The sequence below is a fragment of the Letharia lupina genome (assembly GCF_014066315.1).
Source record: "Letharia lupina isolate WasteWater1 chromosome Unknown contig_10, whole genome shotgun sequence".
NCBI lineage: Eukaryota > Fungi > Ascomycota > Lecanoromycetes > Lecanorales > Parmeliaceae > Letharia > Letharia lupina.
Window position 1 is genome coordinate 1252789 of NW_023502979.1, and position 24870 is coordinate 1277658.

The 24870-nt window shown below is 50.0% G+C and overlaps 10 protein-coding genes across 10 annotated transcripts; 6 read left to right on the forward strand and 4 right to left on the reverse strand.

The window, feature by feature from the left end:
- Positions 1-394: 394 nt before the first annotated feature.
- HO133_000345 (uncharacterized protein) lies at positions 395-1571 on the reverse strand (the record flags this gene model as incomplete). Its single annotated transcript, XM_037291284.1, has 7 exons — positions 395-789; positions 852-910; positions 972-1119; positions 1181-1254; positions 1340-1385; positions 1448-1498; positions 1559-1571. 7 exons carry the CDS (start codon positions 1569-1571, stop codon positions 395-397), a joined length of 786 nt encoding a protein of 261 aa, XP_037152719.1.
- A 642-nt stretch (positions 1572-2213) lies between these two features.
- On the reverse strand, positions 2214-3833 carry HO133_000346 (uncharacterized protein; the record flags this gene model as incomplete). The annotated part of the gene is made up of 2 exons (XM_037291285.1): positions 2214-2351; positions 2406-3833. 2 exons carry the CDS (start codon positions 3831-3833, stop codon positions 2214-2216), a joined length of 1566 nt encoding a protein of 521 aa, XP_037152720.1.
- A 2811-nt stretch (positions 3834-6644) lies between these two features.
- Positions 6645-8590, forward strand: HO133_000347 (uncharacterized protein; the record flags this gene model as incomplete). Its single annotated transcript, XM_037291286.1, has 3 exons — positions 6645-6753; positions 7020-7402; positions 7550-8590. 3 exons carry the CDS (start codon positions 6645-6647, stop codon positions 8588-8590), a joined length of 1533 nt encoding a protein of 510 aa, XP_037152721.1.
- A 293-nt stretch (positions 8591-8883) lies between these two features.
- Positions 8884-10340, reverse strand: HO133_000348 (uncharacterized protein; the record flags this gene model as incomplete). The annotated part of the gene is made up of 5 exons (XM_037291287.1): positions 8884-9009; positions 9068-9631; positions 9687-10019; positions 10074-10153; positions 10238-10340. The coding sequence occupies 5 exons, from the start codon at positions 10338-10340 to the stop codon at positions 8884-8886; spliced, it is 1206 nt and encodes a 401-aa protein (XP_037152722.1).
- Positions 10341-14196: 3856 nt separating this feature from the next.
- HO133_000349 (uncharacterized protein) lies at positions 14197-15091 on the forward strand (the record flags this gene model as incomplete). The annotated part of the gene is made up of 2 exons (XM_037291288.1): positions 14197-14574; positions 14630-15091. The coding sequence occupies 2 exons, from the start codon at positions 14197-14199 to the stop codon at positions 15089-15091; spliced, it is 840 nt and encodes a 279-aa protein (XP_037152723.1).
- Positions 15092-15693: 602 nt separating this feature from the next.
- HO133_000350 (uncharacterized protein) lies at positions 15694-16604 on the forward strand (the record flags this gene model as incomplete). The annotated part of the gene is made up of 4 exons (XM_037291289.1): positions 15694-15728; positions 15782-15853; positions 15904-15990; positions 16058-16604. The coding sequence occupies 4 exons, from the start codon at positions 15694-15696 to the stop codon at positions 16602-16604; spliced, it is 741 nt and encodes a 246-aa protein (XP_037152724.1).
- A 132-nt stretch (positions 16605-16736) lies between these two features.
- Positions 16737-17472, reverse strand: HO133_000351 (uncharacterized protein; the record flags this gene model as incomplete). The annotated part of the gene is made up of 5 exons (XM_037291290.1): positions 16737-16757; positions 16815-16903; positions 16972-17117; positions 17179-17368; positions 17436-17472. The coding sequence occupies 5 exons, from the start codon at positions 17470-17472 to the stop codon at positions 16737-16739; spliced, it is 483 nt and encodes a 160-aa protein (XP_037152725.1).
- A 342-nt stretch (positions 17473-17814) lies between these two features.
- Positions 17815-20112, forward strand: HO133_000352 (uncharacterized protein; the record flags this gene model as incomplete). The annotated part of the gene is made up of 4 exons (XM_037291291.1): positions 17815-17945; positions 18014-19058; positions 19109-19246; positions 19297-20112. 4 exons carry the CDS (start codon positions 17815-17817, stop codon positions 20110-20112), a joined length of 2130 nt encoding a protein of 709 aa, XP_037152726.1.
- A 1359-nt stretch (positions 20113-21471) lies between these two features.
- On the forward strand, positions 21472-22211 carry HO133_000353 (uncharacterized protein; the record flags this gene model as incomplete). Its single annotated transcript, XM_037291292.1, has 5 exons — positions 21472-21529; positions 21609-21700; positions 21755-21925; positions 21983-22152; positions 22205-22211. 5 exons carry the CDS (start codon positions 21472-21474, stop codon positions 22209-22211), a joined length of 498 nt encoding a protein of 165 aa, XP_037152727.1.
- Positions 22212-23460: 1249 nt separating this feature from the next.
- HO133_000354 (uncharacterized protein) lies at positions 23461-24733 on the forward strand (the record flags this gene model as incomplete). The annotated part of the gene is made up of 2 exons (XM_037291293.1): positions 23461-24013; positions 24081-24733. 2 exons carry the CDS (start codon positions 23461-23463, stop codon positions 24731-24733), a joined length of 1206 nt encoding a protein of 401 aa, XP_037152728.1.
- Positions 24734-24870: the final 137 nt, after the last annotated feature.

Here is a 24870-nt window from a genome sequence, read left to right on the forward strand (position 1 = left end):
CTGAGAGACAATGCCACTATTCTTTTGCGGCTGCTCTCCTCCTAGAGCCTGCACAAATCCACCGTTTCACCCATTGGGCATGCCAGCATGCGCCTTTCCAGTATTGCCCTTGGATCGCTTATAATGGGGAGGACTCACAAGCTGCTCCGGAGTACAGAGGACGAGCGCGACCTAATTGGCTGCCGAGATCAGTGTAAAGGAGTTGTCAAATACAATTAATCAACATGTCTGAAGAGAATCCAAACTGCCTAGTCCTGTAGCATGGAGCTAAACAAAGCTATTCTCGGTACTTTCTGGGAATAAGCCTAAGGGTACAGAAGCAGCGTAGGCAATGCTGCAATACGCCCACCATCGACGCTACATCACACCAGACGACCAGACACCTCCGCTGATTTCAAACAGTGCCTGCAATACTCAGCTCTCGGATCTCCCCCAATACCTGCTCAACCCGACTGTCCAAGTGCCCCTGTGCATATTGCTCTCTCGTGTCCGCGTCCAAGAACTGCTGCACTTGCGCCATTCTCGAGTACGCTTCGGCGCAAAACCTGAGTTGAATCTTGACCAATGCCTCGAATGAAGGATCCAAGTAAGGTACACGCAGGTCTATGAGCTGCGGCAATTCAGAGAAGAGTTGCTCGTTCAAGGCTTCGTAAGCTGTTTTGGCAAGGTCAGATTCCCTCTCTGCACGTGGCAACTTCGTGGGGTCTTTGTCGGGCTTTTCAACGAGCTTCTTCACCTTGGCACGCGTGGCGTCGTAATCGAGGAGTTTGTGATTGCGTTTCTTGATGCCTAGGAGGCGAGCATATTAGTTAGGGCTCTTGTGCCCCCGATGTTGATAGGAGGAGTCGTACATTCGTTAATGTCGGGAAAGTAGGCACAGAATCGTGTGATAGGTTCTAGGACCGTTTGTCTGTTCAACAGTCCTGTAAGCATGTCTTGCCAGCAGCATGCTATGACCGTGGGATCGCTACCTGAACGGCCCGTCGAGTGCCTTTATTGTCTCCGCATCTAGATCCTCCACTGCTTGCTTGTAGCTCCTGCTGACCCCATCATTGGCACCAGCGTCTCCGTAGAAAGCATCTATCGTCTCAGCGATCCGCATTTGGGACGCTGTCATGGCTGGACTTTGAAGTCAGCAAGTCTGTTTAGCATGGTCTGGTAGTTCAAGAGGCTCTCCCACCTCGTAACGAATCCAAGTATCCCTTCGCTTCCTTTTGTAGTCTATTCGCTGCGGACTCCATGGTGCGGTACCGCCTGTTGCAAGATGACGGTTTTTAGAAACAATTTCCTTCCAAGCTTGTAAAACTCCTGCTCTATTCGCCCGTAGCGGGACACGTACCTCTCTTCCACCTCATAGTCCCGATCATTGGTCTTTTCAACATGCCCTGTGTTTGTCCATGAGCCTCGTGGCGCCCACAGGGCACCTCTGCTCTAATGTATGGCTTACCCGTCTTCATCATCACCTGGGTGGTTGCCCGGTTGGCAACCTTCTTGAACCCTAGGAATAGAGTCAGTCATTCGCATGTCAGCCAAAGCAATGCTTTGAGAGAGACCATACCCGCCCATGACATTTTAGCTGGCTATAGCCTGTGAAATGATGGTAGGTTGTCTCAAGTTATGAAAACAACACATCAGGCACATAAGGAAAACGCGGCAAGTGTAAGTGGTGTAGCTGTTGGGAGAATGTTGAAGTACGGATGCAGTGATTTACGTACTGCCTCGTTATTTGTCTTGGCGCCATATTGGAGCTCGACTTTCACTCGGGTAAATAGTTTGACTACTTCTATTTCCCAGTATTTTTATTGAGACCCCCAAGAACGTGCCCCTACCTCACTCCTTTACCGCCCAGTGCAAGAGTTAAAGATGATGATGTGGTGGGGTTCTCATTGGCTGCTGTAAATTAAATCTGCAAAAAACGTATCACGGTGCAAGCTATGAGACGAGTTATACGTAAATGATCGTAGTACGCCGACCTCTTTCAAATACCCTCCTATGCCCCATCATTCAATCATAACTCCATGTTTCGAGTACGTCGAAGCGACTGGTGGGTATGCAGCGCAAAGAAGCAGTCAAGACGACATGCAGTAGTCAATCGTAATGAATTCAAAGAATGCAACGCTTGACGCACTCCTGCAGTCAAGGCACAGGGACATATCCATCGTTCATTGTTCAAGCTAGAGTATTGGCAGTCGTCTGCTCCAATTCGGCCACGATCAAAACCCTTCTAAAGCAGCCTTGCAGAGCTGGATCTCGCGGAGCCACTCCGATTTGAGCACTTTCGAGGCCGTGAGGCGACGTGTCGGGCCGGGGTCAGGGTCGAGGATCGAGTAGATGACATTCCGACAACGACGCTTAACATGTTATTATTATCAAGTTCGGAACCCATATAAGTTTAAGTGACTTACCCTATGCAATGTCTCGATGGGCCCGTACCCATCGTCCCCTCTCCTCCCCTCCACGTAACGGTCAAAGAATTCATCCTCGTCCCTCTTCGCAACCCTCCAAAGATGCCTCCCAGTCCTCATGGCCATGTAGATGACGCCTGTAGCCCAAACATCAACGGCTCTAGGGTCAAACTCCTTGTCTGTGTATTCCTCAGGAGCAATGTAAGGAGCCGAGCCACAAAGTCCAGCAGTCATATGAGCTTCCTTTTCCCAAGCCATCCGGAAACACTCGCCATTGCCAAAGTCGGTGATCTTGAGAGAGCCATGAGTGGTCAGGAGCAGGTTCTCTGGCTTCAAGTCTCGATGGGCGACGCCCATTTCGTGCAAGTATTCCACGCCGCACATGAGCTGCTTGAAGTAGCAGTCTGCTTCTTGGACTTCGAGTTTTCCTGCGGCTAGCACAAGAGTGTAGAGATCTCCTCCCGCGCAGAACTCCATGACCTCACAGTAATCTCCCTTGGCGTCCTGTAGGAGATCGAGCGTGTGTATGACATTTGGATGGCGAAGCGAAGACGAGATGCAGAATTCAGACGTAAGGCGCTTTTGGTACTTTTTTGGCGACTCTTGAGGCCTGCGGCGGAATTCTTTGACAGCGTATAATTGCTCGGCCTTGGAGTCCTTGGGATCTGTCTTGTGCGAAATTCTAACAATACCGAAAGCTCCACGACCGACGATCTCTTGGCATTTGCCATACTTTTGCACGAGTGTCGCAGTTGCATTTGGCCCTCCCTTCTTGTCAGAAGCGAGTTTCTCGCGTTCATTCCGCAGCTGATCTACCCATGTCGACATCAGCGACAATTGTTGATGCTCGTCTTGACTATGATCGTCTCGCTTTTTCCCTCCCAGCATGTCGCGGAGCATGTCCGATAACTTCTCTTGTCTTTTGGCGCTCTTGAGCGTATGCTGGTGAGTGCCGTCTGGAGAGATCTCGAACCTCTTGTGTGCCTGGGCGTGATCGGTGTCCTTAGTCTCCTTTTTAACGTTCGTCGTGCTGAGTCTTCGTTCAGATTCTGCAGCAGACTGTGGCTGTTTGTCTGTGTATGACTGCTGCCTTGAGGGCGGATTAGGCGTCCATGAGCTCCCCTTATTGCTGTCGGTATCGGATGCCCCGCTTTCGCGACCATTGCTCGCTTCGGACTGACTAGGTACCTTTGCCTGCGAGAACATGCGAGTCAGGCGGTTTGTTATTGTCGGCTTCTTGGCAGCCACAGGCGCGTTGTGTGTAGGCCCTGGGACTTGGGAGGCATTGGGCAGCACCACTGGCTCTTCGGGTATGGAAGGTTGCGGAAAACCAGGCTTCCCATCTTGCGAGTGTAGAGTAGACGTAGAGTCGGACGGGGACGGCGTTGGTGGTGGACGATGAGTCAGTGTGCTTGTCTGGCTGTTCATTCTTGTACTGGAATTATTAGGTTTAGTAGAGAGGGATTAAAGTCGGTGGACCTTCGTCCAGGCGGGCAAGTGCCCTGCCTGCTACGCGTGAGAGGCTCAAAATTGAAGGTGAATTGTTAACTGGGTGTATTTGGTAAAGAAAATTTCAGACAGAGAGACTGGGAGAAGCTTTTCTCTCTTTTTCAACTCCAAGAGTCCTGCTGGGTGGAGGAGCAGCGATGCTTAGAAGTGGAGGACCAAAACCGGTGGACTAAGTAAGAGCAGCGTCTCGAGCGAAGCAGAGATTTGACGAGGATGCCTTTGGATTGTCGAAGGTGCGTGCAAAGTTATCGAAGGGTGGGAAGCAGAGACACCTCCTCTTCAGCAAGTGAAAGGAGGACGAGGATGAGGATGGATGAATGTGTTCTGGGTCGGTGTGGAAGTGGTTTTTGGATAGAATAGGTGGGGAATTTGGTGTGGAATTTTAATGTTTTGTTCTAACCACACACCCCCAGAAATTAGATGTTAGTCAATTGTAGGCGGGGCAAAAATGGAATATTTTATTCTTGTCCGAGGAGAAGACATGGTTATAATAATAATAATAATAATCAATAATTGATATCTGCTCTGTAATCACAGTGAAGAACTTGAACCTGGCAGACGAGATACTGGTGTAGGACCGAGGACGGAGGCAAATATTGCATTGTGTCAGAAGCTGAGAGAAAGCTTGGCGTCTTAGTCTGGCCTCAAATACATGTAATCTTCTTATTCTTATCATTAGTTATGTATTATGTATTATGTATTATGTACTATGCATCTCATCATTTCGTCATCTTGCACAATAATAATAATAACAAAATTCTCCTTTGTAAGCATCTTGTCTTCTTTCAACCACCAGAGAAAAAAAAAAGAAAAAAAAAGAGATAGCCACTCCTGGGCCTGCCCATCACCGCCGATTACTGCGGCACTGCCAATCATTCCTGTCGGTCGGGGGAAGTTGACCGTACATCTGCACCGGCATCAGAAGGTTGCATCAACTCCTTGACCTGCCAGATCATCAAGATTTCCCCACTACTACTGTATCCCCCATAGGTGCTTTCTTCAATATTAAATCGCGCATGCAGCTCTGCTCGCCTTCCCTTCCCCTCCCTGTGTAGGCTCCGCGGCCTTTGTCGCCATCTTATCCGTTTTGGTGCGTCCGAAGAAACAACAAGCTGCTGGCAAATCAAGGCTCCTTGTCTTCATACACACGTGCCATCATATACTATTTGAGTGGATGTAGAGTGGAGAGAGAGTGGAGAGTGAATATACTTGCTTTCCAACGTCGCAATCCGGGGTCCCTCAAGCCTCTGCTCAGCATGCTGAACTCCCCTCCGGAGATCCTGAAAATCGTCACACGCATATGCAACTACACTCACCCTCCGCGCATCTCTCCCTTTTCTCACTGTTGGTAGTCTTTGCCAGCGAAGCAAAACATCAGGGATGTGATGCTATCAGGCAATCAAGAAGTGCTAATCGTCAGTTCGTCTTGTACCTTGCTCATGCCGTTTTTCTCCTTTCTTATCTTTGCTATGTTATTGCTCAGTCCCGGTTGAAGTCTCGTCTGGGATCGGAGATGACCATGACACTCAGCGCCATCATCGCACTCCAACCATGCGTCACAGTTGCAGTGATTAGTAGGGTACGAACAGGATGACGGCATGAAATGGCTCGATAGGACGACCAAGGCCCATCTCACGTCCCATACTGCTCTGCATGCCTTTTGTTGCCACGAGAACGATCAACAGCATCATAGCCAAGGAAAGCTAGTTTCAATCACGATCAAAGACAGGATTACAGTGTCAGTCTCCGAAAGGCCCCTTCTCTATTTCTGGATACCTCACTTGGCTGGCTACGTTCGAGGACAAGATTGAGGATACCGAAGAAAGCATAGCCCATGAGCCTTTGAGCGGATAACCTTCTCCTTTGACGAATACTTGGTTTTCCCGCCATAGCCTAGCAAAGATTGCCGGGTCTTACCCGTCAAACTCGAGGGTTTTAACGCTACAGGCTCTCTTTGAAAAACAATAGGTATTCTGGACGGAATGAAACATCGTTCCAGCATGTCGGCGTTGAGCAAGGGAAAGGTGAGGATGTAGCATGGCGATCTTTGAGCGCAGCGGACTGTTTTAGATCTATACACAGAGACGGCAGGTGTTTTATTCCTTGATAAGAAACCCGTGGGAAAGAGAATGGTCGATCATTGCCGATGCTGCGTACAACTGTAACGCTTTCTTTGCCTCTGTCTTTGCCTCCCTTTTCAAGAAAAGATCTCCAACCTCGTATACTTGGCTTCTCCCACCAAGTGCCATTCCTCGACCTTTGGCATAGTAAGAGTACTTTAGAGGAGCGGTAGTAGTTGAAAGACTGCTCGTGAGGTAGGTAAAGCACAGAGCCTAACCCCATTTGGCACACTAGAAAACAGTGGAGAAGGTGTCTTGTCAAGTAGATTCGTAACGACATGCATAGTCAGTAATAATAGAGAGAGATTCGAACCAGGTGGCATCATCACCACACTGCATTGACTGCATTGACTGCATGGCAGAGCCAAAGGGCAATGGACCAACCTGTCGGACCTGAAGCGTCATCATTTGTTTCCCTCTAAGTGTATAGAGTACGCTTGACGCGGCAAGCAAGCAAGTAGTAATAGTATTCTTTTCGACTTCAAACTTGGAGCTCTGAGCGTACCCTAGGTATCTTGAAATTTGACAAATATGGGGGAATTATATCTCACAGTATGTCCCTTCATATCTCGACCATGCGCTTGAGTGAGATTGCCCACGGACAACAACAATGTGGACGCGTACCTACCTGGTGTTGCTGGTGGTTCGCTTGTATCTGGCTCTCCAGCCGAGCTATATCCATCCGGATGAAAACTTTCAAGGCCCAGAGGTCATCGCAGGTATGTCTCCAACGCGGTCGTTTAAACATCTTTTTCCTCTTCCTCCTCCTATTTAAAGACAATCCTCGACGTCTGCCGCGACCAGCGGTGAGCTTCCAACGCCAAAATGTCGTTCATTACTCTATACCAAACTCTAGACTAGCATCCTCGCATCTTGGCCTGGAACCGTGTCCCCTCTTTGTCAATTGAATTGAACTGATTTCTCCGCGTTGCCTTCTCCGTCGGAATAAACCACATCACTAACTTGATCACTTGATCAATTTCAGGCAAGACGTTCGCTTTCCCTCACCATCTGACCTGGGAGTTCACAACCGAGAATCCCGTCCGAAGTGTCTTTCCACTATGGCCGGTATACGGCCTTCCGATGGTGGTGCTCCATTGGATCTGGTCAGAACTAGGTACAAACGAGGTCCCTCCACAGGTTGTCTACTATACGCTACGAATCCTGATGTTCATCTTGAGCTTCGTACTGGAAGATTGGGCAGTACATGAACTCGTTCAATCTCCCGGACATCGAAGGCTGGCCGTTACATTGGTCGCGTCCTCATACGTGACCTGGACGTACCAAACACACACCTTCTCCAATTCCGTCGAGACCCTGGTTGTGGCATGGAGTCTGGTCATGGTCCAGCGGATTCTCGACAATAAAGTATGTGCAACGCCTACGACATAGACAAGCAAGAGTTGAAAGTGAATAGCAACGATCCTCGCTCCTTTCCTCGGCCATCCTGGGCTGCCTAATCACCTTTGGCATCTTTAATCGTGTCACATTTCCTGCCTACCTCCTCGTTCCTAGCCTTCATCTATTGCCACATTTCTTCCGCAGGTACAATCACTCGTTCCCCCAGGAACTCGAAATCATACTTACCAGTACAGACCCTTTTCTCTTCTTGTCCTCTCCATCGCTACCCTTCTCACGATCAGTCTCGCCATCGTCGTAGACACAAGCTTCTACCAAACAGATAGCCCACTACTCAATACTCTTCTCACCAATCCCACTTTCACACCCCTAAACTCTCTCCTCTACAATACCCAGACCTCCAACCTTGCCACGCATGGTCTACATCCACACTACCACCACCTCGTCGCTTCTCTACCCCTCCTCCTGGGTCCAGCCCTCTACCTATTCATTACCGCTCCTATCAGAAATGTTCCGCGCTTGCCTGTGCTGTCGGCGATGTCCGGAATACTCCTCCTCAGCTGCATACCTCACCAAGAACCACGCTTTCTACTACCTGCCATACCGCTTCTACTTTCATCAATACACCTACCAAGATCTAAATCGTTGACGAAATACTGGCTGGCAGCCTGGATAGGGTTCAATATTTTGTTTGGCGTCCTCATGGGAGTATACCACCAAGGCGGTGTGGTCCCCGCACAAACATGGCTAGGGCAGCAGACCAAACTTGGGGTAAGCATGGGAGAGGTTTTTTGGTGGCGTACCTACAGTCCACCCATTTGGCTCCTGGACCACAACCCTATACGGACCACCGATTTGATGGGCATACCTTTCGCAACACTACAAACGCAGGTCGAGACGGCTCTCGGGTCAGAATGCAACCCGAACGAAAGCGTTGGACTCGTTGCGCCGTACTCTAGCATGGAAATCGATCACTGGATTGTAACAAGCGCTGAGAATCAGGCGTTCGCGTTTGAGGAGATTTGGAGGTATGGTCAACATCTGAATCTGGATGACTTGGATATTGGGGAGGAGGGAATTTGGAGGACGCTAGGAAGGGTGGTAGGGAGAAGAGGGTTGGTCGTTTGGAAGGTTAGGAGGGTGTGTGGAGTCCGCATGGGGGAGGAGGTAAGGGGAATTATGCGTGAAGACTGGTAGATATCAGAACTGACTGAGGCTAAAAAATGATACCCCAGCTATTCACAGTCAAGGACGACCGGGACTCTAATCGCTATACTAACATGTTGAGATCTACATCGTAAAATCATTTTCTACTTAGCTGCATCCGAGCTGTACCGGCACGAAGCCATGAGGCCGATTTGATTATGGATATATGCCATTGCTGAAATCGAACGGCTTTTGAAGTCGGCCATCCATCATCACCATCAGATTTGGAGGACTCCGCACTCAATGCATGCTAGAAGTTCTCTTGGTCATGAAAGCGAGGTTTATCAAGCACCCCCTTCGGCGTCATCCGGCGGCTGATCAAACAGGAAGTTCGCCGCCATTTCCTCATTCTTGTCACATGCGAAGTAAGCCTGAATGACCTGATCGCGCTCGAAGCCCAGGCGACATAACTAAGCAAGTCAGCAAAAACTTGTCACACATAAAGAAAAAAAAGCATGGCAAGTTCACCCTCTCAATCGCATCCCTCTCCTCTTCCGTGACACTGATCTCCTGAGCTCCAGGTGGCAGCGGCGTATCGTCCCCAGTGTCCTCGCTCAACAGCTGCAGAAACTGATCTGGGTTCTCGCCAATGAGCTGCGCAAGCTGAGGATTTCCGGCACCGACCTGTTGTAAGATGGGCTCCAGCATACGTGGCTGGCTCTGCACAATCTGACGGAGCTGCTGGAATTGGGGGTTATTGCGTAGGAAATCGAGATTGCCGAGACCGCCAGCGCCACCTTCTGCTCCAGCTGCTGCACCAATACCAGCACCTAGGCCTGCAAGATTAGCACCACCTGCTCCTCCAGTACGTCCTCCACGGGCGCCTCCAGCTCCTCCGCCAGTTCGGCCGGCCTGCGCGGCTGCTTCAAACAAATTGATCGGTTGGTCGCCTTCATCGCTGGTGGCGGCAGTTGGCGTATTGCCAGTGGCCACGGGTGGAGAAGCCGCGGTGGGTGTGCCAGCTGCACGTGCTCCTCCCGCAGCACCACCACCTGCTTGTGCTTGCTCTCGTTGAACATTTTCGGGGATGCCCTTGATATAATTAGTGGTTGTTCGATGTTCGCTTGTTGGCAATCCAACTACTTGCATTCAGGAGATATTCAACTGCACGGTCTGGATTGAAGAAAGCCGCTCTCATTGCACGATCGATCTCAGCTCTTGGAAAGCCCATGCTCTCCATATTCGCAATAGCTTCATCACGTTGTGCACCAAGCGTGAGAGCTGACGGATCGTTAAAGCTTGCGCCTTCTACCGACGCAGCAGCGGCTGGGGCTGGTGATGGTGTAGACGGAGCATTTGATGTCGAATTCGATGTTGCGGGAGCTGGAGCAGCCGGGGCAGCTGGGGTCTGTGCTGTCGCAGGTGCAGGTGTTGAGGGAGCTTTCGAAGTGGACGAAGAGGCCGCAGGCGTTGCTTTGGGCTAGATCAGTGTCAGGCTTTTGTTCTAATGCTCAGACGATGTTGCATCTCCCACCTTTGATATCATGCAGACAATGAAACCTTTTTCTTCGATGTTGTAAGATTCGACGGTGTTTGCGTCTTGCAAAATCTTGCCTATTCATGCGGCACATGATTAGCACGACCATACGTGGACAATGACAAAACAACCAAATAATGCCTTCCACTTTCCATGCGTACCCGAATAGATAAGCTTTTGCTGGCTAGCCTCCCATCCTTTCTCGCTCGAGATCTTCTCTTTGACCTGCCCGATCTGTGTCCATCTTTCGTGATTAGCTTGCATTCCTTGACCATTACACGACGTTTGTCGGAGAGCCACTGCTCGGCTTCGATCATACCGTTTCTAAAGGCTCGGCCTCGACAACAAATTTCTGCTGCTTCAGGTCCTATCTCACAAGTCAGACCTCGACGCCTGGATAGCAAATGATATCCTCGATAATTCAGAGGCAAGATACCTTGAAAGTGAGCTTCATCTTGCCCCACCGCGTGGTATCTTCCAAATTCTCCTGCAACGTCCAGATTAAACAGAAACGGCTCACAGCACACAGGTACGTTGGTGAGTCGTGTTATTCAGCGATATTGACGGTTGACAAACAAAGATTTAAGCAGGCTCTGTGTCCCCTCGGTCCTTCACCTTGGTAGTGGTAGCCTGCGCAAGACTTGGCGCGCTTACGTAGCGCCTTGGCAGCCCACGGCGCGGCTCTTCTGTCTTTACAGCTTACAGTAATTGAGTAGATCATTAACATCATTGAATAGATGACATTTTTTCATGGCCACTCAATCCTCATCATCTGAGGAAGCTGCCGTCGTGAACTCCGCTTTCCTTTGCCATCGCCGCATCGAGGGGTACTGAGTCGAACAACTACCCACCCAAAACTCATGGGATCAGTATGCCAGTACGGCCGTGTCTGCCGATATAGGCTTAAGGATCACCCGAGAGATTCTTTGCCAGCTGGTCAAGAGTACTCCTTCCCAGAGCAGGAGGCACCCGCTCACCAGTCAATGATGATAATACAGATTGCCCAAGAGGCAGAGAAACTAGAGTATGCTACACACGAAGTTGAGGTCAGAAATGGGCCTCCACAGGGTTGCGAAGTGGATGGAGCTGTGAGGTCAGACCATTCAACTTTGGAATATGGGGCATCACAAACCGCCAGATGCCGCACCTATAGATTCTTCGATGCAGCTATCAGTCTGCAGGCAACAGACTGAAGAAGCATCACGATCCCGACGTACTTGAATTTGGCGGCCTAGAAGATTGCTATTGTTCTCCTCTGCTGCTTCGACCCATGGAGAAAAGCAACGCCCAGCAAACTCATTTCAAGACCAAATCCATCACGGTGTCCTATTTCGGGCTTGATATTATTGGATCAATGCGGTCATCGAGCGTCTCGATGATAAGCTAGCAGGGATTGTATTCTGCGGACCATACGGGTGAAAGCAGCCATGTCGCGACCGCGTTGTTCAGCCTTGAGCCTAAGGCAGCAGATCCCTGCGTCGCGTTTTGCAACCTCCACAATTGTCAGATTCGCGCGCCTTGAGGTGTTTTCCTTCTCCATCTCTTCTCTTTCCACCTCGTCATTCAGTGGAGAAAATGGATCTGATCGTTTAATCGGCCTTCCAGACTATCTGCAGTTACTTCTACCACGTCTTCATCCTCTATGAAACGTCCAATGTCTTTTGTTGACCATCTGAAACGTGGATCCTATCATCTCCGCCAATACGACTATTTCACTTCCCTCCATTGACTCCTCTACTCTTCTTTGACAACTCAAAGAATGCACTGCAATTCCAGTTGACTATCGATTCACTCCGTTATCTTCTATCCTCATCCACCAACACACGGTACTTGAATAACCTTCATCTGCCAGAGCCAGCTGCTTCGACCATCCCTCTTTGGGTTATAGCCAATCCAGCTGACGCTCCATTGAGCCATTGAACACTCTCAAACTCCCTCCAACCCTTGAAGAAGTGTCTCAGAGAAGACTTTGAGAGGGCGCCAAAGACACAATGGCTCGGCAAGCTGCATCCACAGTCGTCGGCGCTGTCGCGCTTTTACTAGGCCTCGTCACTGCCATTCTGATGGTTATTCTAGCTGGGTCTTTGATTTCAGATCATGGAGAGCCCTATGCTTTTCCTTTGGCTGCAGCTGTAATACAATTTCTTTCATGCGGGAGCCTGGCGCTGCTCATCTACCACAAACTTCGCTATGATCAGATTCTTGGGCTGCAAATCCGGCAAACATTCGTGCCCACTCTTCTACTCGGAGTGTTGCCGAGTTTGGTAGCTATTGTGGTTGTTGGGGCTGCACTGGGATGGGCTGAGGCTAGGACTGTGGGGAAAGCTATATTTATCTCAGGGCTTTCTGTATCGGTCTTTTTGACAATACTTTTTGTCGTCTGGGGATTATCTGTCGGAGCTCACGTTCTCTGCTTCTCACACTTTGCTTGGTTCGCAAGGTCCACGCAGAAAACATCGCTCCAAAGATTTGATATCGAGGAACCGCTCAACGACGCACCGCAGGAGATGAGCGAGACTAGCCGGTCAGCGACTGCCATTACTCTTCAACCAAATCCCTTCCACGAGCAGTTATCTTCGTCGCTGCCATCTTTGATAGCTTCTGACGGCACGAGCTCGCTTCGCTCTTCTTTCTCGACCATACAGCGCCCATCGTCTTCAAGGCGAGGTTTACTCATCCGTCAGCACTCGCATACACGTCAATCGCAACGATCTTCTTTGGACGGCGCATTGGGAGGGCCCTCCAAGGATGAAGGCTTTGACTCTTGGGATACCTCTGGAGTATCTTCGCACATTCGGGAAACGGTGCTCCAGTCTAAACCTATGATAAAGGGCTCAGGTTTACCACCCATACCGGGCAGTCGATCGCCATCACCAGCAAAAGCGCTGGAAGGACCGTTTTTCCAGTCGAGCCCATCATTGAGCCCACCTGCAAGCCCACTGCCCCAACCAAATGTCTCAAGGCCAGGTTCTCCTCCGAGCCCTTCAGAGCAGCCCAACTTTACTACTATGTTCCCTCCGTCATCCAATCCGCCACCCACTAGTCCGCTACAGCGTAATTTCTCTCGACCAGGCTCCCGTTCAGGACCCATATCCCGCTCGGGAACCATCTCACACTCGCGGCCAGGCTCTCGCTCAAGAGGGCCAAGCGAAGACCACATTCATCCTCTATTCAGGACCTGCAGTCCCGTTCCTTCTCCGGGTGCATCACCAGGAACGATTGTTACTGCTGCGCCAGAAGCAGGCCAATTAATTGATGAACGTATGCTGAAACGCATGAGATCCAGGTCTGGCAGCCTTCCTTCGAGTCCGAGCGCATTAGTTCGCTCGGAGAGCTCTCCAGATATCCGAACTGTGAGGGACCCACGCTCAACAAGCCAGGATGCGCCTCCGGTGCCTTCTGGCTTTGAGCCCAGTCCGAGTCAGCATAGAATGAAACGATCTGCGTCGTATCAGTCAGATATTGATGGGTTGATTTAGTACATTCTTTCACGAGTTGTGAGCAAGTACATATGCATAATGCGCATTGGTAGATGGACAGGGTTCAGCGATTGAGAGGCATTGGGACTAAAAGCGATGGAAGGGGATCGGAAACACTAGTAGAAGTGAAGTCACATGGATAGCAGTCTTTGACATTGACCTCCTAATGACAATAACAAACATCATATTGTTGACCAGCCACCTTCGCTCAACACACACAACAATCGGAATGTTCCCGAATAATCCTGCTAGTTGGAAATTTTCTTGTCCGTACTGTTTCTCGATTTTACAACTTGTCTCTACTGCAAATCCTCACCTCATACATCAACACAAAATCCTTAGCAGCTTTGTTCCCAATACTGCAGAGGGTGTCCAACTAGTCTCGAAGTTTCTCCAACACGCACATCCATCCTGGTATGTATTTTTAATGGGGTTTTGCCTTTTGCGGCAGGCTATTGGCTTGCACTAAGCCTCACTCTCCACACCATTGCATCGGCTCGTTCCCTAGTATGCTTGCTGCATCTGCTGTATCTCGGGCATGCTTGCGGCGTCATTGCGAGGGCCCCTATACCTTAGTAACTTTGCTCAGGAACATCATTTTCCACGAGTTAGGTCCATTTGCTGACCATCCAGATACAGAAATGGATTCCAAGAAAGGCAAGAAGAAGGCCGCTGGACCGGCTAAGAACCCACGCATTATCACAAAATGCGCCGAAATGGAGGCCAAAGTCCAGCAGATCGGGGAGCTGAAGGTGAAATTCGCGGGTGTTGCTAAGGCTCTAAGACCAGCATTGGCCGAAATGGCGGGGCGGACTTCGCAGCAAATGGGCCACGCTACGTATGACAAAGACGGACGCCGCAAAGCACAATACGACGCTCTTGTTGTAGAGCTCGAGAAGGTCCGAGGTTCGAATATTGCACGCCGCGTTGCCTATCATGAGACCCATCGAGAGTTGAAGGCGGTACCGGTCCAGCATGAGACACTTCAGGAGATGAACACGATCGAGAACCAATACAGGGTAGTTGATCTCTCTTGATCATGACAGCAGACATTCGACTGATCGTCCCCAACAGAAAAAGGTTGATGAGATCCGTGAAAGCAGTCTCACCCACCTCAGACTCTCTTATATGACAAGGGTAGTCCAGATAGCGAATGGACTGGGCGCCGACCTCGAGAACCTTGGACAAGGCTCCAACAAACGCACACACAGAAGCCCCGATCCCAACGGGAACAATATCGCGAGGTACAAAGACACACAAGCGAGCGCGAAACAGCATTTCTATTGGAGCACCAAGGTCATGTGGGACGATTGGACGAATAGGAAGCATGCGGATTCTGAGATGGCGAGCCAGGGCCGCATCCTTCCCCGTCCATACAATTATATCCAAGCTGAGATGATTGAGTCAGGCGCGAGGGGCCATCGGATGGAATTGCACAGTGAAAGAGAGGACAAGAGACCGGACAGCACCTGGATTGGAGGGATGGGGAAGCTAGCGTATTTCGAGGCAGGGGAGGGTAACGTGGGGATGGCTTGAGGGAAGGATACTGGGGGAGTCGTTGCGGCAGATGGGTCAGAGAGGAGAAGCATTGGAACTTATCAGATCGAGGGGGAGGACGTGGATCTACTCTACAGCACCTACAGTCATTTTCAGTATTTCATGGTCATTTAGGAGGTCATCGATTACCTTTATTGGGTACCCGAGGAAAGAAAGAAGTAGCTACTCTACTTCCTCAAGAACGGGAGACGGAATTCGAGCATCGAGCGTCCTATAGCAATTTGTTACACATCTACAATGGAGGGTTTGCATCCTTCTACAGCAAAGCGGGAAAATAATGACTCTTCTCCTCGCCGCCAAATTTGACTCATTCTCCAAACGGAAAATCGGAAGGTCGGCCTCCGTGAGACTGTGACTCCGACTTGTCTTGGCATCAGCAAAGCTAAAGTACCTAGGGTCTTTGCCCCCACCAAGCAACACTAACATTTGAAGCTCCAGACGTCTACTCTCTGAAAAACACTTTTCATCTTATACGTTGGACAATCGTCGCTTCCTCTCTCTTCATTCGGTAAAGGCAACTTCGTCTCTGCCTCCACTGTCAGAATTCCGAGACCAACTTTTAGCCCAATTTACACCCCACCATGGCTGTGCGTGCTCAATTCGAGAACTCGAATGAGTGAGTGCTATTGCTCAAATCCGTACTGAGTTCCTGTTAATCCAAGGTCTTAGAGTCGGTGTCTTTTCAACTCTCACGAACGCTTACGCCCTTGTTGCCATCGGAGCCAGCGAGAACTTCTACAGGTGTGCTGGCTTCCTAACCAAGAAAACGCATGGCTGACATTGCGAGCTAGTGTTTTCGAAGCAGAGCTGCAAGATGTCGTACCAATATGTCGTACTACGATTGGAGGCACAAGGATAATTGGGAGATTGACAGCGGGGTGCGTGAATCTGATATTTGGAGTCTATTTATGTCCAGTATTAACGGAGCCTGCTTTTGTTGTCAAGCAATCGAAAGGGTCTCCTAGTACCGACATCTACCACAGACCAAGAGCTGCAACATCTTCGAAATTCAATACCGGACGAGGTCAAGATACAGCGGATCGAAGAGAGACTGTCTGCATTAGGCAACGTGATATGCGCGAATGATCACGTGGCTTTGGTGCATCCTGACATTGAGCGGGAAACCGAGGAAATCATTGCAGATGTTCTGGGTGTCGAAGTTTTTCGCCAAACGATCGCGGACAATGTTCTTGTTGGGTCGTACATGGCCCTCTCCAACCAAGGCGGGATAGTACATCCCAAAACCTCGATACAAGATCAAGATGAGCTGTCCAGCTTGCTTCAGGTACCTCTGGTGGCAGGTAGTGTGAATCGAGGATCATCCGTCGTAGGTGCAGGAATGGTGGTGAATGACTGGATGGCGGTGACGGGGTTGGATACGACTGCTACCGAGCTCAGTGTCGTGGAGAGCGTGTTCCGCTTGGGTGAGGGAATGGGTCCCAGCTCGATCAATACGACCAATAAGGATACCATGGTGGAGTCGTTCTATTGAGTCCTTCGTTTAACGCAGAGGAAGTTCGAGCGCTGCTTTAGCAACATGAGAGGCTGGGGCGATCCTAGGAAGAAGCAGAAAGTCCGCATAATGGCCTTACTGCTGTTGTGAACCTGGCCTAATTGCATGCACTCAATTCTGAAGTGATGCAGTCTACACGGGCCTTTATCAGCGCCGGAGCAAGACAAGAACTCATTCAGTACTACTCACCACGAACTGTTCGACACCGAGCTCGAAAAGCTCGCAATTCACACCAATGCCTCCTGGGTGCTCGACAGGCGAAAGCGGATTCTTGATCACTGGATCAAAGTCAGACTGGCCTATTCCATCCACTCGAACTTCTTCGCCGTGCTTGCTTATGACGTACCGTACTCCACATAGAGACTAACATATATCTGATGCAAGACAATCCTCAAGTTGTTCGTCTTCGTATCCGTGACCATGACGAATTTCAAAGAAGTTGGAGTTTCGTAGTAGTGCAGCTTGTAGTGACCCGTCCGATAGGAGATGAAGCTTTACTTCCAACCATCAGTATCTTGACATTTCTACTCTCCTTCCCTCGAAGACTGCGTACTTGTCATCTGGGCCGCCTAGCTTCCTGACCATGTTTCTCAAAGAGAATATTGTGCCGAACACCAATTTGGCATCATCCTCAGCGCTGAGACCCTTGAATGGTGACTGAACGTCCAGAACACCGTTCGCCTGAGGTGCTTTTGAGGAAGACCCTGGTCGAGGTGCCCATCGTTTTTTGTATATGCATTCGGCTATGGGGCATATTAGCTGCTGAATAGTCGGATATTGAGCCCAAGTGATCCATAACGATCAACGTACCATGGCGATCAAACACATAGAAGGAATAGACCACCATACTGGCGACCTTGAGCAATAGTCAACAATTGTTTCATACAAAGCGTCACACTCGAGACACTTTGAAGTACTAGCATTTAGCACTGGCACCACTGTCGGTCTTTCAACGGGCCGACGCACTAACAGAGAAAAGCACCAGGCACCTCGCACCTTCGGCTCTCTTCCCGAGTTCCGGCCGAGATTTGTCTTGGCAACGTTCGATCTTTCCCCACTGGTTGAGGTTCAGCAAGGCTTTCGATGAGCTGTGTATACTTCGTTCTTCTGTACATACTTGAGCTTTTGACGCTGACTATGCGTTACTTGTCCTCTTTTTTGAACCTCATCTCCTGCACACTATTACCCAATGCCTCCCACCCCTAAAAAAGAAATTTCGGTAGAAGATAAAGCGGGGATTGTGCCCTCCCATGGCATTGCAATTGACGTTCCAAGCACCGGTGAGGGCGATGGCACCCGACCTGCAACTGTAAGGCACATGTATGTTCTATGTTCTATTGTATGCTTCCCAATGACTTGTGTAGCTAATACGTCCCTCCCCCATGCAGGTCCACCCCAGCCTACGAAAGCCCAATCAGACACCACCAGCGCAAACAATCAAGTGCTAAAGAGGTCAAGGAAACATTACATGCACGCTCAGAGTACACCAACAGCCAGGATGAGGGCGGTGCAATACATCGGATCAACCAGTACATAATAAAGCAAGAGATAGGAAGGGGCTCCTTTGGCGCAGTCCACCTTGCTGTTGACCAGCATGGCATTGAATATGCCGTGAAAGAGTTCTCAAAATCTCGACTACGGAAACGCGCACAGTCCAACATCCTGCGTCGACCTCACGGAGGACCGCGCAGAACTGGCCATCTGGCTGCGGGTGTAGGCTTCAATTCTCCAATGCACCGAAACTCGTCTTCAAATATCACTGATCAGGAAGGAGACGGAAATTCTCTGTTCCTTATCAAGGAAGAGATTGCGGTCATGAAGAAACTTAATCACGATAACTTAGTATCTTTGATAGAAGTTCTGGATGACCCGAATGAGGACTCGCTGTATATGGTTCTTGAAATGTGCAAGAAGGGGGTGATCATGAAAGTCGGAATGGAAGAGCAGGCGGACCCTTATGATGACGAGAGCTGCAGATGCTGGTTTCGGGACCTCATACTTGGAATCGAGTATCTGCATGCCCAAGGAGTCGTTCATCGTGATATCAAGCCTGACAATTTGCTATTGACGGAAGATGATGTACTCAAGATTGTAGACTTTGGCGTCTCCGAAATATTCGAGAAACATTCAGATATGACGACCGCGAAGTCCGCTGGGTCACCGGCCTTCTTACCACCAGAATTGTGCGTCGCCAAACACGGAGGCATCTCTGGCAAAGCAGCAGATATTTGGTCCATGGGTGTGACTCTATATTGCTTACGCTTTGGGCGGATACCTTTCGAGCAACCAGGGGTTCTGCAGCTGTACGAATCGATCAAAAATGACGACGTTGATTTAACCCCTGGCCCGACTATTGACGACAATTTCAAGGATCTGATGGAGAGGATACTCGATAAGAATCCGGTCACGAGGATCAAAATGGACGCGCTGCGGGTAGGTAAATAAGGGAAGCAAGCGTAGAAGACATTGCTGACAGAGGTCAGGAGCATCCATGGGTAACAAGGGATGGTAAAGACCCTCTCCTATCGGCAGAGGAGAACACCGCGAATCTTGTCGAGCCTCCGACAGAAGAGGAAAAGAACCAGGCTATTACAGGCAATCTCAGCAACATACTCGTCCTCGTATGTGCTTCTCTCGAAGTCAGGGTGCGGTAGCGCTGACCCTGTGATAGATGAAAGCAGTAAAGCGATTCAAAAACATCGTAGCTCATAAGAGACCTTCAGGTCTGCAAGGAATCCTAGGCAAAGACACACGAATGGTACAGCCGCCTTTGTCCATGTCCAGGCCTGAGAAGCGACCATTATTTCACAAGACCCGAAGCGTTGATACCCATGACCGAAGACCTATCGAACAAGCACTGGTGGCAGAAGGTGTTCATAGAGATGTTGATTTGGATGGGTTTGAAAAGTCACTGGCAGACCGAGAAGATACCGCCATCGCATACTCTCCAACAAGTCCAACAAAACGCTTCTCTGAACACGATCCTGAGCAGTCCCCATCAAGTGCTACGAACAACAAAAGGACACACAATGCCCACCCGCAAGCCCACCGACCACCAGTGCATGCATCCACTGCACCCATGCCCGGTCCTCACAGTGGCAGAGGTCAAGCACATGATCCTCTTTCCGACCATCTCTACCTTGGACTCGGGCCTGGCGGCAGCTCCCGGACCCCCTCACCACCCTGCGTGAGCGAGTCGCCGCCAGCAGCAGAGACCAATATCTACGAAACGGCATACGATATGGAAATTCAACGATTACGGGCCGCAAATGGTAGGGCTGCCACGCTGTTTCTGACTAGACGGGTGGAAAGAAACGAGCAGTATCAGAATGATGAGCTTTTCATGAGAGGGACTTCAGGAGACGCACCCAAAGCAAAGAGTGGCTTCGCGCGGGTTCTGGAAGAGGCAAGAATGAAAGCTGCGAAAGGCGAAAAGCCGCTTGACGACCAAGCTGATGGTGATGTCAAGATGAATGATGCAACATGAAGCATCCCGCGGTTTAGGCTGGCAGTGTGATAAGGCAAGGTACAGAGGCAATACATGCATGGATTAATTACCTAGGGATTACGAAGCGAGGCGTTACAGAGAAGGAGCAATGCTGTTCATGATGACAAGGGAAAAAGGTGCATAGAAGCGGTCGAGCGTTTCATAGTCATTGTTTCAATCATGCCTGGAAGTAGCTCATAGCTCGAAGTGGCACCCATCATTGCGTGCCGGAAGAGTTATTTCCTTGATGTTTACATCTTGTCCTTTGCTGTGCCCATTGCTCCCCTGTCTTGCTCCCTGCAACGGCAGGCTCGGAATACAGGTCAACGTCCGCTCTTTTCGCCGTCACAGCTTGTACCCAAGACAGCGATTCTCTCGGCCCTGGTGGCGCCACTTGACAGGTAATCGGGCTATTACGCAGCAGCGGGGACGGAAGTTCGCAATCTCTGTTCAGCGTGACTGCTCACGCGATCATCACCATCTACAGGCAGATTTCCGTGTCCTGTGTATTTCAAGATGCTCTTGTAACAGTTCATACTGTTCGCAAAGTCAAACATAATGCAGAGACTTGAAGACGTGGCAGCAAACAATGAACCGTGTTTGCTGAATATGTATTCGCATTTCGTACATAGAAGAATTCGCGGGATGTTTGTGGAATGTGCTATGAGTACACAGTCATGGGGACTGCACGTTTCTTATTGCCAGATAGCTGTAGAGTAGCATGATAACATTGAGGATAGAGTGAGATTGGGGTTACGACGTATTGGGAACAGTCAGTAAATAAGACTATGACATTGTAGCACACCATTACAGTTATATAACAGGATCGCTGTGTATCACCAGGTTTTTTTGGTGATGGGAGAAAGGAAAGCTTCAGGGAATAATAAACAATAACACATTGACCTATATTTATATCAAGAACCTTGGCAAGTTGACACAATTCAGTTGAGCAGTGTGGGAAGTCTGTAACCGCGTGCGGCGGGCGGGCTAGGCGGCAGAAGCGACTTTATGCTCTGCTTGTCCTCCGACTTTCCAAAATCCTACTTTACTTTTATTCTTTATTCTTTAACACGTTACTTGCACTACTTTAACACAAGCTCATCATTCATCTGCCACTGCCACTGCCACTGCTACTGCCACTACTTAAAACAATTCTCCCCCCCCCCTCACCCCCTCCTTCCCTCTTTCAACTTCTTACTTCTTACTTCTTCTTTCTTCTCCTTCCACACAGATCTCCCACGTATCTCACAAACATCTTCGGCCTCTTGACTTACATCACATTGAGTCAAGTCTCACATACCACTGGTGTCACCAACCTCATCAGTTTACTACTATTCACTCTTATTCACTACCATCGCTATGGCTGAGATGCAGAAGATCAAGCTCATGAGCTCCGACAGCGCTGAGATCACTGTCCGTGTGTTTCAACCCTTCCCTACCTGTCATACCGTCTCCCTCAAGGATTATACCACGGGCTTTGTTAACACCGCGCATAGATCGTGATGTCGCTGAGCGTTCGGTGCTTATTAAGAACATGATGGAGGACATAGGCGAACAGGCTATGACCGAGGCCATTCCTATTCCCAACGTAAGCTCCCAACAACTTGTCAAGCCGCTACAGGAGACTAACTGACCACCGTAGGTCAACGAGGCCGTCCTCAACAAAGTGATCGAGTGGTGTGTCCACCACAAGGGTGACCCTCCTGCGACGAATGATGATGATGCCGATTCGCGCAAGAAGACCACCGACATCGAAGAGTGGGACCAAAAATTCATGCAGGTGGACCAGGAGATGCTGTTCGAGATCATCTTGGTAGGTTAACTGCCCTGTGTTACCTGAATTTCTAGTCTAATACATTGCTCTACCTAGGCTGCCAACTACCTCGACATCAAAGCTCTCCTCGACGTCGGCTGCAAGACCGTCGCTAACATGATTAAGGGCAAGTCCCCCGAAGAGATCCGCAAAACCTTCAATATCCAGAACGACTTCACGCCCGAGGAGGAGGATCAGATTCGTCGTGAGAACGAGTGGGCCGAGGAGTAAGTTCACAACATGATCTCCTGCTGAATCAACCTACTGACTCCATCATAGTCGCTGAATGCTGTGCCCTTCGGCCTTCAGATCGACATCGATTAATGTGCCTTGCATCATTCGCACGTTAATTTGCTGGAGGCGGCATGGCTCGGCATGGCCGCTTACGATTCATTGATGCAAGGCGTTGACAGTGGTCGGTTGTTTGTGGCTCAATTGCATGCATGCTTTACGAGAAATGGGGTGGCCTTGCCGACAAAGGTTCTGATTTCGGTGTTCGTCAAAGTCACGTCTAAATGGTGGCCCCGTGAACAATTCAAAAGAGTGCTCGTGCAAGATAGATACCCATCAAGTAGAAATCTTTTGCACCCTCGATTGGAGCCCTCACTATGGTATGAGAAGTCATCGGCTTGTGAAGCTGTTGCGTGTAGAGCCAGCATTTGGACTTGTCTCCAGAGCATTTACAGGCAAAGAATACGAAACATTGGGTGGTGCTTGTCGGTCTCGTCGCCGATCCACTTGGAGTCCCTGGGCTTCGAAATCCGTAGCAATTCGTCTCACATAGCTTACTTCATGCATCACAATGGCCACGGTCTGATAGCAAAGCTTGTTATTTCATCATGCGCCTGCAAGACTTTTTTGACTTGCTACCCGTAATGTTCGGATTACACGACTGTCTGACAGGATTCTTCCAGCAGAAGCCCAGAGCAATCCACAGCCTCCATCCATCAAGCCATCAAAATCTATTTGTCCTCCGCAACAGTCCCTGCTCCTCCACCTTTTGATCTAGATACCGATCCTCGTCTTGCGCCAATGTCTTCGCTTTGCGTTGTACCTGTAGGCCACCCAGAGTCAGCCTTCGTCCTCACCAACATCCCTGCACATGGGCCGCGGCCGCGTCGCACTGGATGCTGGCCCTTTTCACAAGCGTTTAGGGAGTGTAGCATGAGCAAGCACGAACCGGATGGTATTGCCAGTGCGTAGACGGATCCATTGTGGGATTGGGCGATTCTGCTTCTGCGCTTTGGCGAGCTTTTGCTTCGTGCGGAAGGACTTGTGAGACTGCATTGATTCAATCAGCAGAGAGTTTTGAATCATGAGATCATAATTAAAGTGTCGCTTACAGGCATTGTGAAATTTTGCGAAGATGCTTCTCGTCGCTGTGGAGGATCGTTGTGATGTTGGCGAGATTTTGTGTGGGAAGTCCTAGCTCGCTTAGACTAAGAAGTGGCGCGACTGCCAAGACCGGTTTGTCTAGAGTTTCGACACTCGAACTGACGACTGTAAACCAAAGTCCGCCATCAGGATCGCTTACCATGGACTCACCCTCTCAGTCCCTAGATAGCGGTCTAGTACCTTCATCTGCCCTCACATCAACCGACCTCACCACTACGAACAACACCACAGATCTAGCACCAGCCTCCGGAACCCCAGACCCAGAACAGAAAAAAACCAAGAGGATAATACGAAAGAAAAGGCGGCCAGCTCGGCCTCAAGTTGATCCTTCATCCCTCAAACATGAACCGCCGCCTCAAACAGGGACCATCTTCAACATCTGGTTCAACAAGTGGTCAGGCGGCGACCGCGAAGACAAATATCTCTCCAAGACCGCAGCTCCTGGTCGCTGCAACATAGCTAAAGACTCCGGTTACACAAGAGCGGACAAGGTAGCCGGGAGCTATTTTTGTCTGTTCTTCGCAAAGGGACTCTGTCCCCGAGGACAAGAGTGCGAGTACTTACACCGCTTACCCGGCCTGTTCGATACCTTCAACCCAAATGTCGATTGCTTCGGGAGAGACAAGCATAGCGATTACCGGGACGACATGGGCGGCGTCGGTAGCTTCATGCGGCAGAACAGGACGCTCTACGGTGTGTGTCTTCTATCCTTTTTGTATGTGCGTATAGTTGCCCGTACGAAACTAAAACGTCTTGACAGTTGGCAGGATACACGTCACAGACGACATCGAAGAAGTGGTAGCTCGTCACTTCGCGGAGTGGGGCCAAGTTGACCGCATACGTTGTCTTACCGCCCGAGGCGTTGCCTTCGTCACTTACACCAATGAAGCAAACAGCCAATTCGCAAAGGAAGCTATGGCGCATCAAAGCCTAGATCACAGCGAGATTCTGAATGTACGATGGGCGACTGTGGATCCGAATCCCATGGCGCAAAAGAGGGAAGCGAGAAAGATCGAAGAGCAAGCTGCCGAGGCGGTCAGGAGGGCTTTACCAGAAGAGTTTGTCAGGGAGATTGAGGGCAGGGATCCCGATGCCAAGCGGCGCAAGAGGATTGAAGCCGGCTTCGGGCTTGAGGGTTACGAGGCGCCCGATCAGGTGTGGTATGCTCGGAGTAGGGAGCTGGAAGGTGGTGGAGGACAGACCACGCTCGAAGGGGAGGAGAGATACCTTATTGAGGATGGTCAGGACGGTGAAGCAGCGGCTGAAGGAGGGAAGGGTATACTCTCAAATTCAACTTTGACGGCCCTACAGAAGCATACTTCGAGCAACGCAGGGGCAATCCGGACAGTTGCGCCGGCTGCAGCACCAGCAGGTCCTTTGGTGGGCTATGACAGCGATGATGATAGCGATTGAGACTTTTACAGTGATACCCAAGAAGAGTGCAATTGCAGTGATCAAGAGCTTGACGTTGACACAGTCATCGACGCCTATGCCCTGTTGAAATTGACTAGCGTAGAGATATAGAGAACAAGACGTAGACATTTGGTCTA